The sequence below is a fragment of the Ursus americanus genome, chromosome 17 (assembly GCF_024610735.1).
Source record: "Ursus americanus isolate L20-20 chromosome 17, mUrsAme1.1.p, whole genome shotgun sequence".
Lineage (NCBI taxonomy): Eukaryota > Metazoa > Chordata > Mammalia > Carnivora > Ursidae > Ursus > Ursus americanus.
This window is the reverse complement of record NC_142143.1, coordinates 10,649,857-10,663,585: the sequence shown is the minus strand read 5'-3', so window position 1 is coordinate 10,663,585 and position 13,729 is coordinate 10,649,857. Positions and strand designations below refer to the sequence as shown.

Sequence of the window (13,729 nt, the reverse complement as noted above, 5' to 3'; positions counted from 1 at the left end):
ATCCAGAATCTCCCTCCTGTCTCTGGCATGCAAATCCCTCCCGCCCGGATTCTGAAGCCAGCTCCTTGGGTGCCCGCACCGTGCCGGGCCCCCGGGACACAGGGGAGTGAGGCCCCAACTTCATGGGCTGGCGGGACGATCCCGGGAGACGTAGCACGTAAAGCTCTTTGCCCAGTGCCCGGCACGTGGTCAGCACTCTTGAATGGCGCTCTCGTTAGCACCGGGATCCAAAGCGGCCCTAGAAAGACATGGTGGAGAGGGAGGGAAGGGCTTTGTAGGGGGAAGGACCAGTACTGGCAAAGACAAGAGGGCAGGTCAGTGCGTGGCCTGCCTGGACAGCAGCCTGGAGTCCTGCTCTGCAGAGACTGGGTAGTAGGGGACCAGGCTGCACGGGATAGCAGGGCCTTGGTCACCATGGCAGCTAGTGTGGGTTTCTCCTGGGGCCACTGCGGAGACTGGGAAACAGAGAAGGGGTGTGGCCAGGTGTGGAAGGTGTAGGGGCTGATCTGGGGGTGCCGAGATGGGCAGTGGAGGGACAGGTGGAAGGGAGCCAGGTGAGGGGCAGGAGCCAATGGGGAGACATGGGTGACGGTGGGTCCTACCAGCCAGAGCAAGACACCGGAGTGGTCGCTGGGCCAGGGGCTGTGTCCCAGGGACTTGCGGGGTCTTTCCCCTCAAGCCATGCAGCAGTCTTGTGGAGGGGCCAGGCCAAACACACTCTGACCTCCATTTCACAAATGAGGCCCTGAGCCCCCCCACCCCCACCCAGGGGAGGGACCTGCCTCGCCACATAGTGGGGGGGGGGGTGGGGCGCAAGCAGGTCTGTTGGCTTCACCTGGGCTCTTTCTGAGAGAGAAGGAGTCTGAAGAGGGGCCCAGAGAACTTGCAGAATTCTCGAGGCTGTCTGCTCTCAGCCTCACCCTCTCCTGCCCGGCCCGTGGGACTCCGGGCAAGGCTGCCTCACCGTAACTTGGTCCTTGGTGGGGCCATCTGGCCTTCCTCCTGCAGCCGGGCAGGCCTTCCCCTCCCTGGGAGACCCACACGCCTGCTACAAGCCCTGGGAGCTGAGAGCCCCTTGGCAGCCAGCCCAGCCCTGCGATCTTTTCACCTGCTCTCATTTCAGAGCCAGCATCACCCGTGTCCCTTTCTACGACCTGGTCTCTGCTCGGAAAAAGAAGATTGCCAACAAGCACTGAGCTTCCTGGGAGGTGGTGCCTGGGGCCGGGCATCGTGGGAACCCCATGACCTGTGGTACCCGGAGACTTACGTCTCACCGCAGGGCACCCTTTCCTGGCCCACAGACATCTCCCTGCCCCCATGATTTTGAGCTACAGGGGGCTGGGGGGGGAGGCGCCAAGGCTCAGGAGGGTGGGTGGGAAACCCCAAGGGCTCAGATGTGGCACTTAGGTCCCCTGGCCCTTGGCACCCAGCCACCGCCAGGAAAGGCCCCCGCCTCCTGCCCCAAGTCACTGCAGCAAGGAGCAAGGAAAGCAGCCCCAGAACCAGCACCCTGTCCTCCCTTTGGGCCTCAGTTTCCTCTTCTGTGGAACATCTCCCATGCTCTGAAATGCTGTCGGCCCTCGAGGGAGGAGGAGCCGTGGGAATCCTGAGTGCTTCCAGCCCTTGGCCCTGGCAATGTCTCCTCCTTCTGCTCAGGGGTTTCTCAGCCAGCCCCTTCCCTGTCTCCAGCTGGGACTTGGCCGTCCCTGTCTGAGGGACACACACACAGCTCAGACGCACAGACAGGACCGCTGGGAGACACCAGGAGCACTGGACTAGGAGTCCAGCACCCGCAATCTCCGTCCCAGCTCTGTCTCCAACTTGGTGTGTGCCCTCTCCAAGTCATACTCCTGTGGTTCTTGGAAAACTGCGGGGTTTGGATAGAAACGTCTTGGTGCCCTCTGTGTCTGTGCCCCCCACCCCCAGCAACAGTAACAGCCCCGGTGCAGAGCCCAGCGGTGCCCCAGCTGCCACCTGCCTCCTCACGGACCACTTCCTTTTGGTAGAAGGACAAGATTGTACTGGGCCAAGAAGGACAAGATGTCTGCACTTGTTGCCTGAGCCGGAGGGGCTCTGACCCAAGGCCACAGGGAAGCCAAGAGCAGAGTGGGGCTCCAATCGCAAGGATGTCCATTTTGGAGGAGGGGCAAGAGAGACTCCTCAAGAAAATGGCAGACAGCGTCCCACACAGGTGTATTCAAGCAGGGCTGGCGGTACAGCCAAGAAGCCAAGAAGAGAGAGCTTTGTGAACCATGGTTACCAGGAGGGCTGCCTGGAGGCAACACCCATGCCACTGAGTGACATAGAAGCTTGTGGCAGAGTCTCAGCCCTAGCCTCCCTGCTGACCACTGACTGGGGGTCCCATGGTGGTGAGGGGCTGCCCCAGCTGGGTCCTGGCATCCTGAGACCCGCGGCAGCGCATCAAGAGTTGAGCGGATTTCCCCGCACACAGGCGGGCAGCTCTGCCTCCAGGGAAGCCCCAGCCTGGAGGAGGATTCCTTGAACAGAAGCCCTTCTTACCCCCTCGCACGGGGGAGTCCCTGGAGGGAAGTTCCCTGGCAGGAAAGCGGGAGATGCTGTTGCCTCTGCCCCAAGCCTGAGTGGGCGAGCCGGAGCAAGGTGCATTCCCCAAGGGAGGGGAGGCAGTCTCTCCTCCCCTCCACCCCCACTGACACATGCACGCCTTTCATGGAGTCAGGATAGAGTAGCTGTCTTGTGAGCGGTGAGATCCCCATCTCTGAGGTGTACAAGTGCCTGGTAATGACACAGTACTGAAGACGGCCTGGGTCGGGCATCTGCAGGGGGTCTTGGAGGACATTTGAGGACTTCTACAGATCCCATGTCAGCCTGGGAACTGGATGGCACCACTGCCACCTCCTTTGTCCCCTGAAGGGGCAGCCAGGGGTCATGGAAGGAGCACTAGGTTGAGGGTCATGGACTCTGAGGTCTTCTCCTGCCGCTGGCATGCACTGGCTGTGTGGCCTTCGCCCTGCCCTTTCCCTCTCTGGCTCTCAGCTTCCTCCCCCATCATTGAGAGGGCGGAAGTGTTGATTTTCCAGGCATGAGTGGCTGTCCTGAGAATCAGAAGACAGAATAAAGCTCATGGTCCATCTCAGGAGTGGGGACTGTCCCCTCTGTGATCACACCTGCCATCCTTGACCTCCCCCCAACCCAGGCCCTTCACCCTCGTACCTTTCCCAGCTGAAGGCAGGAGGGCCAGACAGGGAAAAGTGGGCCCCCAGAGGGCCCTGGACCCCCATCCTCGGCACCACAGCTGCCACTCGGACAGATGTCCCCAGAGGCTGGATTTGTGACAGAGGGCCCCTCAGAGCAGGGGCAGGGGTGAAGTGGCTCTGCCAAGGTCAGGGAAAGGCAAAAGAACTTCCCAGCAGGCAGTGCTGGCTGAAGAGAGAGTAAGTGGCTGCCTCGGGAGGCAGGTATCCAGCCTGTTTCTGGAAGGACACAAGCACAGGCTGGTGTCAGTGGTCAATGGGGGGGGGGGGGTTCCCGAGCTGGAATTCATAGCCTTCGCCTATTGGTACTTTCCACCATGTTTCAGCAGCCACAGTGGTCCAGGCACTAGGGGGACAAGCCCGCATGGGGTTTACAACCGGGCGATCCTGAATTCCGGGGTTCTAGGCAGCCCCCTCTGGGTGTGTAGGGCGCTGGAGTGGCCCCCACACCCCACCCCGGCCCCCTGCCTGAGATTCTGCCGTTGAGTTGCTCCCTGAAGACTGAAGGTGCTGACGCGATGGATTTCTCTGCACGTTCTTTCCTGCGGCCCCTGCGCCTACCATGAACCAGGCTCCGCACACGGAACCAGGCATCCGAAGATGATGGAGATAAAGCTGTGGCCCGCAAAGGGAGCTGGGTGCCGCTGGGGTAAACAGGTGCGAGGGGGCAGTGACAGCCTAGACCAAGCCGTGCTGTTAGGACGGGGGCACAGGGGGCGGTGGAGGGCTGGCGGGGCAGAGGGGCTTCACAGAGGAGCTGTGTGCCCCCCCCACACACACACACACACGCACCAACTGTGAACTCCTCCCTGGCCAGTCCCTGCTCGGTGCCTAGCACACAGTAGGTGCACGATGATTCTTGCTTAGAATGAAACCCACTGAAAAGGCCCTCTGGGCCTCAGCCTCACGGGGTGTGTAGAGACACAGGGAACTGGGAGAAAGTTAGTGCTGCTGGGGGGGGGGGTTGGCCAAAGAGGTGGACAGGCCACATCACAATCGGGAAGGACCAGTGGGCTCCGCCCAGGCCCCTGGCCGCTCCGCACGTGGCCTCTGCCCACCTTCCCACCGACCGCACTCCTCACTATGGACAGCAGGGGGCTCCCACCACACGTGAATGAGAGGCTCTATTGCGCAGCCAGCAGGGAGGCCTGAGAGCGGCCCCTTGCCGGAGGGGAAGCTGCCCGGAGTACAGCTTGGGCCTGAGCACCCTGGAAGAGGAAGCAGCTGGATATGCAGGCTCAACCAGCCCTCGCAGGCACCGATGAGCACGCGGACCTGCGCTCTCTCCTCCTGCTGGGCCCGGGGGCCCCTGCTCAGCCCAGGAGTCAGATACCCCGGCTCTCTCCCTCTCTGGCCCTGGGACCCTGCACTAGCCGCCTAGCCCCTCTAGTGCAACCCTCCTCCTTGAAGGGTTGAGCCAGGTGAGTTCCATGACACAGACCTTTAATGAGGACTTCCCTGTGCAAGAGGGTGTCAGACATGGGCCCAACGCAGCCCCTGCCCTGGGGTGAATTGAGACTGTTTGGGGGGTGGTGTAAGGGGAGAAGGTGCCAGGAAAGCCACCACTGTGAAGAGCCACAGGGGGGCAGTAGTGAGAGCCACCAGAGGGCCTGGGTTCAAGGCTTAACTCTGCCCTGTGTCTTTTTATTTTTTTTTTAAGATCGTATTTACTTATTTGACAGAGAGACAGCAGCGACAGGGGGAACACAAGCAGGGGGAGTGGGAGAGGAAGAAGCAGGCTCCCAGCGGCACTCCCAGCGGCGGAGCCTGATGCAGGGCTCAATCCCAGAACGCCGGGATCACGCCCTGAGCGGAAGGCAGATGTTTAACGACTGAGCCACCCAGGCGCCCCTGCCCTGTGTCTTAAGCAAGTTTCCTAAACGATCTGAGCCTCAGATTTCCTATCTATAAAATGGGAATAATTCAATATGTTCAAAATACTTAGAACAGTGTTGGGTACCTACTCAGAGATATGTTAAGTGCTATCATTATCATTACAAGGCAAACCATGCTCGTGCTTTCATGGTACAAAACAGGCTGGGGCCATTGGAGGAGGAGATTCGCGGAGGCAGGAGTGTTGAAGATCTGGGAAGCCTTCCTGGAAGAGGTGCCCATGAAAGATAAGCTAAGTGGAGGCCTGGCTCTTCCAGCCAATGGGGCCAGGAGGAGCTAGGGTAAGGAGGCATAACAAGGCCAAGTACTTCTGGGATTCCCTTGGGCCCCAAACACAAGCCCCAGCAGGCCAAGAGTTTGAGGGAGGCTGGGCCCTGGCAAGGGCTGAGCTGCAGGCACAATAACCCCTCGAGTCTCTGAGACCACAGTGCCCCTTGTCATGATGCCTGACCGGGGATCCAGGAACGTGGCTGCTGAGCAGAGGCCATCCCAGAACAAGGGAGGACAGGCTTGGCACAGAATGCCCCGGGATGGAGTAGGAAAGAGCAAGGAGGCTCCGGGAAGCAAGAGGGGGGGCCTCTGCCCTGCGCCTGGGGAGTGGGGGAGCACTTCTGGCCTGGTAACCCGGCGCTGGCACTGGGACCCTAGGCCCGGATGCTAGCAGGCAGGAGATGGGGGCGGGCAGCCAGGAGTCGAGCGGCAGGTGTGAGAGACCTGGAGAAATTGATTTATTAGGGACAATGAAAGAAGCTAAATATGTTTGCTGGCTCAGCGATGACTCAGGCATTCCCCAGGGGTCCACAAAGTGTGAGCATCAAAGACTCAAAGACAGACCTCCTCCCACCCTGGCTGCCAGCTTCAAGGAGCCCCTCCTTCCCCTTGATGAAAGACCCACCGCCCCCCATGCCCGGAGGGCCTGACCTCCGAGGGGCAGCAGAAACCCGGCCATTCCACCCAGCCTGCATGCCCCCCCACCTTGCCAGACCTCCCCAGAATGGCTGAAGAAGTAAAACACATCTAGGTCAAAGCCTTGGCCTTGCCCCAAATTTCTGTGTGATCTTGGACAAGTGGCTGACCCTCTCTGGACCCACAATCACCAGAGAGGACCAATCCTCACCAAGAGCCCTAGCCCCCCCCCACCCTGTCTGGCAGTGTCGTTCCCACCCCATCCGGCTTCTTCTAGGCAGCTGTGAGCACAGCCTCCTCCTTCTAAAATCCAACTTCCCTCCAGGAGAAAAGCCAGATTCCACAGGGCCTCCTTGGGGGAGGACATGCTCTTCCGGCACCTGGTTCCAGGCCAGCACTGGGCTACGGGAGAGACACAGATGTGTCAGAGTCTGAGGCCAGAGGGAGGGGAGGGAGAAAAGGGACAAATGACCTCCTGGAGCGGCAAAGCACTGGGGCCTGCAGGGAAGAACAGGGAAGAACGGCTGGTAGGGCTAGGGACACCTGCCAGACAGTGGGGAGGGGATGGTCCTGATGGGAGGGACGGCCCAGGGAAATGCACGGAGCCCAAGCACAGTGGTATGGCCCGTTAGGGAGCAGTTAGGGAGCAGCGAAGTGCTCAGTGGGCCTAGAGGGGAGTTGTACCTGGAAGGCAGACCCAGACCCGCAGACCCTGGAGCCCTGGAGCCAAGGAAGGGCTCGCTGTGAGAGTGGCTGGAGGCTATTTGTGGAAAGTCCAGCCGGCTGCTTGTGGGGATGGATTAAGGAGGCGCAGGGCAGCATGGGGGCTGGAGGAAAGGGGTAAGGGACAGGCAGAGGCTGGACAGGAGCAGCATGGGGATGGGGTGGCGGGGAGAGCCAAGAGGCTTGAAACGCTTCTCCTGCACCCACTGTGCAAGACAGAGGCTAAGGCCTCCGTCACCTTTGCCCTAGAGGGCAGTATTTACAGAGGTCTCCTTTTATGTCCTCCTGTGAGTTCTTAGCTGACTCTCAAAACCAGCGCACAAAGACCCGGTGCTCCTGATCTGACCCAGACCCCCAGCCACCGCACAGTACCGAGCATCACGGCCGGGGCCGCCGATCACAGAGCACTAACTAGCACCGGGACCTCTGCCAACACGGCGCCTCCCCACCTCCCAACGCTCTCCAGCGTGGCACTGTCATCCCCGCTTTACAGATCCCCATTTCCAGGGCACGTGGCTCAGCCAGGAGGGCCTGAGCCAGCATGGAACCAGCGCTACCGGACTTGAGACCCATATAGATTTAGAGCGGCCACAAAATCATCATCCAAAGTGGGACCTGTGAGAAAGTACTAGAATGAGGGGATAGAGGGGATGCCAGCACAGGAGGAGTAAACCAGGCTGCCCCAGGTACCCTGAGACATATGCTCACCCAAAAGACTGGTCACATCCACAGGAGTCCACCTGGGGACATCCAGGTGGCCCTGTTGGCCAGAAGGGATGCGACCTATAGCTGCTAAATCCTAGAGAAGCCAAGGGCAGTGGTTCTATCCAGCACACACACTGGGCCCCGGGCTCTACCACCACCCAACGCCAGGGAACTCTTCCCCTTCGTGAGTTTCCCCAAGTCCTGCCCCAGGGCTAGTGTGTGAGCTGATCACAAGGACCGTGAGCCAAGTCCACCATATGCCCTCTGCCGATGTTAGCTGTCGCTCTTAGATGCTTGATGGGGGCTTCCTTACAAGGGTGAGAGCAAGGGTACCCTGACAGGTGCCAGGAGCAGCCCACGCCATCCTTCCAAGACCAGCCGAAGCCCTCCTCCTACAGGAAATCCTCTCTGATCACCCCAGCCCCTTTAAGACTCCAGAGCTGTCCGAAAACGGGTGTGCTAGCCCCGAACCTCCAAAGGAGACCCAGCACCGGCTTCTGTCCTGATCTTAAGTGTTCATGGTTCTGGCTTTTGGCGAGCCGGTCTTGTGGTTTGGGGCTGCAAGTCTTACGGGAGGGTATAAGCTTTAGTTCCGCTGCTAGACTCCAAAGTCCCCAAGCCCTCTCCTTCTCCCCATCTCTCAGCTGCTGCACAGGGACTTCCAGCCTCATCCAGCGACGCCCGGGCCTGTAAAATCATCCTTCTCCTTCCTCATGAGGAAACTGAGGCTCACAGAGCTTAAGGGGCATGTCCAAGGGCCGCCCCACCACGGAGGCTCCACGGGGAAGATGGAGGCAAAGGGTACCAACATGTACGGAGCGTGCGTTCTCTCTTTGCTTCTCTTAGTAGCCCGCGAGGTGGACAGGGTTATTCCTATTTAACGGATGAGTACGTGGAGGCCCGGCGAGGTTGTGACTTGCCCAGAGTCACGGGGCCAGGAAGTCACTCTGCTCAACTTGCTTCCACAGGGCTGTCGAGGTCGGAGAACCTGCTGCGCAGCAGGGAGTTTGCAGATGCCCCAGAGGATTAACTCCTTGACCTTAACAGTCCCTTTGATCCTCTGAAGCAAAAGCTTAATTCCCTTTTCCTCCTCCTCCGGAGTTTCATTTAATGAATAAGAGCCCAGAGAGGACCCTGCTTTGACCCAAAGAAAGTATTTTTTGAATAAAATGTCCCCTATTAAAAAAAACAACAAAACATGCTCATTATAGAAAAGTTGGCTAATGCAATGATCAGGAAGGAAAACAACTTAGCTCGAGAATTCCTCTAGCTGATTAGTAGAAAAACTTAAGATGATCTCCCGTACACCTGTAAGCTTCACGCATTACATCTGTGCAATGTTGTGGCTTATACAAGCCTGTAATGTGTGTCTCCCTAACACCATGGAATTCATATTCCCCCACGTGTAGCAGTCAGGACAGGCTAGGTTATGCCGTGGTAACAAATAATCCTTAAATGTCACTGGCTTCACACACGAGAGTTTATGCCTTGCTCACACTGTCTGTCCAGTGGGGGGCGGGGGTTGGACAGGGGCCTCTGTTTATCGGTCACTCAGGAACCCAGGCTTAAGGGCTGCTCTCCCCACACAGGCTGCCAGGAGCATTGTCTGGATACGACTCATGACCTTGGCTCACATTTCGTTGGCCGAAGCAAGTCACATGGCCACCTGACTTCAAGGGGGAAGAGAAGGACCATCTTGCCACCTGCCCTTTGAGAAGAGAGAACAGAAATACTTAGACTGCAGAACTAATCCCAGTTACAACTAGGATGCCCAACTGTCCTCATTTCTCGGGGCCAATGGGGTTCCTAGAATACAGGACTGTCAGAGCTGAAACAGAATGTCCTGGGCAAACCAGAACACGTCGTTCCCCCTCACTGTGCCACATCGTCCATTCTTCACCAACTCACTTCTCAATGACAATAGGCCCTCTAGCAGATGAGTCCAAGTTTTTCTGCCCGAATCCCCTATTGTTGGAGACTTACATTGTTTCTAGTTTTGCACATGTATAAATACATTGTCTAAAATAGTGTCAGGAATAAAACCTTGTCCATAGGACTTCTCAGGAGTGCAACTACGGACCATTTACAGGGCTTGGAACACCTGCTGTCCATTCGTATTTCGGAAGGGTTGGGCCAGTCTAACTTGTCTTCTGTGCCAGGAGCAAGAGCCCACTTCTGAACCCGCACCTGGAGCCCGGAGCCCGGGAAGCACCAATCCTTGAATCAGCACCAGAATCACCTGCAGGCCTTGCTAAAATGCAGAGAGCTGAGCCCCACCCCCAGAGTCTGATTCAGTAGCTCCGAGGTGCGAAGTCTGCAGGTACCACTGATGCCTCTGGCCTGGGGCCGCACTTCGAGAACCACTGGCCTAGGGGTTAAATGCCCCTGCTTGGCAGTGTGACAGGGGATTCTTCTCAGCTATTCCGCAGCTGTGTAACCGGGGGCAAATTACATAATTAACCGCTCTCGGCCTCAGTTTCCTCCTCTGTGAATTGGGGCCATGGTGAGGATTTAGAGCAGCTAATATTTGCAGAGCTCTGAAAGGCGCGATGCTGGAGTTCACTTAAAGCGAGTTTGATTCAGCAGTGGATTAAATAACTTCATGTTTTAAAATATTGGTTAATTTGAATGGAATTACATTTATTAAAGTTTGCTTGCCTTTCAGCTCTCTGGGTGGGAATGGATTTCTTTCCACACGATGGTTAAGCACCTGTGTTTCCTTTCTGGTGTGAATTGTCTGCTCCTGCCCTGTGCCCGTCCCTGTACCTGTGGGTTTCCCGGGCTCATTACAGAGCAAGACAACAGACACCATAGCTCTTGTCTGCTACAACAATTTTTCCAAAGCTGCTGCTTGCCTTTCCACTGGGGTCATTTTTCTGGCTTACAGAGTCGCCAAATCCATCTGACTTTCCCAGTTTTATCTCCTCTATCACTTTAAAGCCGAGATGGTCTCCCTTCTCCAGAATGTGAAACGTATAAAGGAATTGGATTTTGAATGATGGGATTTCGTGCACCTACGGTTGGCGGGGCGGGAGGAGGGTGTCCTCCCGGCTCACCTCAAACCCTCTCTCTGGTCACAGCACAGGGCATAGGCAGGAACTGGGGGCCTCAGCACTACCGACCACCCCTCACCCTCAGCTCGGCCCCACACACAGGCAGAGTGTCTATCTCCCCATCCGCAGAGGCCCCCTCCGGAGAGGCGCGGGGAGTTCAGGGTGGGAAAGGGCCCCTGGAAGTCCAAGTGGCCCATTCTCCAGCTGGAGACAGGAGGACCAAAGAGTGTGGGAACTGGCCACAAGCCTTAGCAGCCTCAGGTTCGGATTTCTCAGGTGTTTGCCCTGTGGGCTTTGCCTGTGCAGGTCTCTATCTTCTCATCTATAAAATGGGAGTGATGATGGCCACATCAAGGGGAAATTTTAAATGGGACCAACCACCACCCTGCGCTTAGCAGAGCCCTGGGTGCAAAGTGCACACTGAATAAAAAGGACTTGGGGTTATGCCCCATTCTACTCCCACGGGGAGGGCGTGGGCCCCACAGCCTTTTCTTCCCTTTGGACTGAAAATAACCAGCCCCCAGCCCCCAGTCCCCAGCGCCTCAAAGCCCAGACCCTCCAGCTGCAGCTCTGGCCATCAGCCCTATGGGGCAACAGGGCCGCCCAGGCTCCCTGGCACCCCCCCCCGACCCCCACCGCATCCCCCGGCCCCGGTAGAGGATAGGGCACGCTTACCTTGTGGCAGGAGCGCAGAGGGGACTGGACACCCTGCCTCCTTCCCCCACCACGGGCCACAGCGCCCAGCCACCAGCATGCCACCAGCAGGCATTCACCCCAGGCTCCCTGGCTCCCATGCCACTGGGCACGGGCTCGGGCCTGATTTCCATAATAATCAGCCACAGATCTTCCCTTCCAAAGGCCTGGAGAGGCTGCCGCCACCAGCCCGGGAAGCTCCCCCAGGAGGCACTCCCCTCCGGACCACCCCCGCCACCCCGGAGGAGGGAGCCTCATTTTTAAAAGCTTTTGAGAAACCAAGAAGCCGGTGGCGCTGGTGACAGCTGGGAGACACCCGGGGTGTCGTTCGGTGTGGTGCGAAGGAGGGGGGCTGCGGATGCGGGAGGCACAGAGGCAGAGGCCTGGAGCACTGGAGACCAGGCTTGGAGACCAGAGGCAGAGGAGGGAAACTGAGGCCGCCGAGGGAGGAGACACATTTCCTGGCCTGCTCTCACGGGGGCCTCACAGTGACCCTTACAGTGGATTCTCTGCTAAGCCCCACTTTACAGATGCGGAAACTGAGGCCCAGAGAGGTTTCAGGTCTTCCCAGCTGGTAAGTGGCTGGGCAAAGACCCCCTTCCAGAATGGCAGATCTAGAGCTCATGGCCTGCCCACCCCGCCTCCTCCCCAACACTAACTGGACTTGCCAATCCAGGTTGGAAACCCAGCTCTACGGCCTCCCAACCAGGGGCGGCCAAACTAAGCCCACAGGCCAACAGCCGTTTGGGTACAACCTGGAACCAAGCAGCGTTTTTACATTTTTGAATATTAAAAAAAATATCAAAAGAAGACTATTTCCTGACACGTGAAAATTATGTGAAATTCAAATCCCAACGCTCATACAGTTTTATTACAACACAGCTATACTCATTCCTTTTTGCTACTGAATACGGCTGCCTTTTCCACCACGATGGCAGACGAGTCTGGGTGACAGAGAGGTATGGCCCCAAAAGCTGGATATATTTCCTACCTAGCACTTTCCGGAAAATGTTTGCCCACCCCTACACCAAGGGGACAAGTGATGAAGTCTCTGAGGTTTGGTTTCGTCATCCGGACAAATGGGAACGATGTTAAATGAAAATTAAATGAGAAGACCAGCAAAGCACCACGCACGCACCTTTCTACTCCCCCATTGGAAATACCTTTTATTTTCTCCTAGCCCTGTTCCTCGCTGCCTCCCTGTCCCCAATCACGGCACCTGGATGAATGCTCCTTGAGCTTGAAGTGTCCATCACCCACCCCCTAGTTCTACTTGTCTTCATCCCACGTGCCCCAGCTGAGCCCCCAGCCACCTATCCAGTCAGTGAGCAAGCCCATTGGTTCCACCTCCAGTGCCGAGCACCGTCCCTGGCACACAGCAGGTGCTCAGCAAACATTTGCTAGATGGATGGATGGATAGATACTTTGCAGTCTTTTCCTTTTATCCATCCCCTCTGTTCTGACCTTCATCACCGCCTGCCAGGTCTTTCTGTCCCCCTGGAGTTCTCTCCATGTTATCTCCTACCCTGCAGACAGGGTGACCTGCCTGTGTCATGTGACCTGCCTCTGTCATGCCTCGCCACACCCCTGCTCCTGGCTCCTCACAGCCCTCTCCATTCAGGCTATGCTCCCCAGGGCTGTCTTACCAAATATCCAAACCACTAGCAATTGCCTAAATCCAAGAGGTTAGATCAAGCCTCCAGGCGGTCGCTCATGCTGTTCCCTCCTGCCTGGAATCTTCTTTTTTATCTGCAGTCCATTGGGCCTAGCATCTTCTACTGAACCCCCCAAGACTCAGTTCAGACCCTGACTCTGTGAAGCTTTTCCAGATCTCTCACCTACCTCCACTGCCCCCCAGTGTACCAGAGCTCTCCTCACACCAGTGGGGTTTCGGGGCCATTATGAATATGCATGAATATGAAGGCATGAATATGCATTCTCCTGGTGAGCCTGGGAGCGTCCTGAAGACTGAGGGTGTGGCTGGTATTTCTGTGTCACCAGTCCCAGCAAAGGCATGGCCAGAGAAGTCACTTCGTCCATGTTTTATAAATGAACCAATGAAGGAAGAAAGGAATCGATACGGATGGTATCGAGCAAGTTGTCTCTTGCTCAACAGCAAGCACTGGCTTTCCAGTTCCCTACAAGGGCCAGCCACCCCACCGGGTCGCCAAGTCCCCACGCACCACATAAAGTACCCACTGCCCAGCCTTGTCCCAAGCTGCACCCCCCAGGCCTCGCCTCCCTAAAGTGTCCCAGTCTCCAAGCATTTGCTCATGCGGTTCCCTTCCTCTTTCTCCCCCTCCTCACTCACTCCCTTTTGTGCCTATGGGACCCCTGACCATCCTTGGAGCTCTCACGGGGCTACGGGGACCAGGGGCGCCTGAAGTAGGGGGCCAACTACACTCACATTCCCCAACCCTCCAGCAAAAGACAGCGAGCGGGGGCTCTGATGAGGAGGACTTGGGTCTAGGGTGAATGAAGCCTGTCGATGTCTATCACGGAGACATCGGTTCACCTCTTGAA

General features: G+C 57.4%; 1 protein-coding gene across 1 annotated transcript in view; it reads left to right on the top strand.

Annotated features, from left to right (window-relative positions):
- CYTH4 (cytohesin 4) overlaps window positions 1–3,115 on the top strand; it is a 29,234-nt gene extending 26,119 nt beyond the window's left edge. Inside the window, exon 13 of the mRNA XM_045779958.2 lies at window positions 1,124–3,115. Coding sequence (XP_045635914.1) covers window positions 1,124–1,196 — 73 coding nt within the window. The 3' untranslated portion in view covers window positions 1,197–3,115. The remainder of the gene's footprint in view (window positions 1–1,123) is intronic.
- The last annotated feature ends 10,614 nt before the right edge of the window (window positions 3,116–13,729 follow it).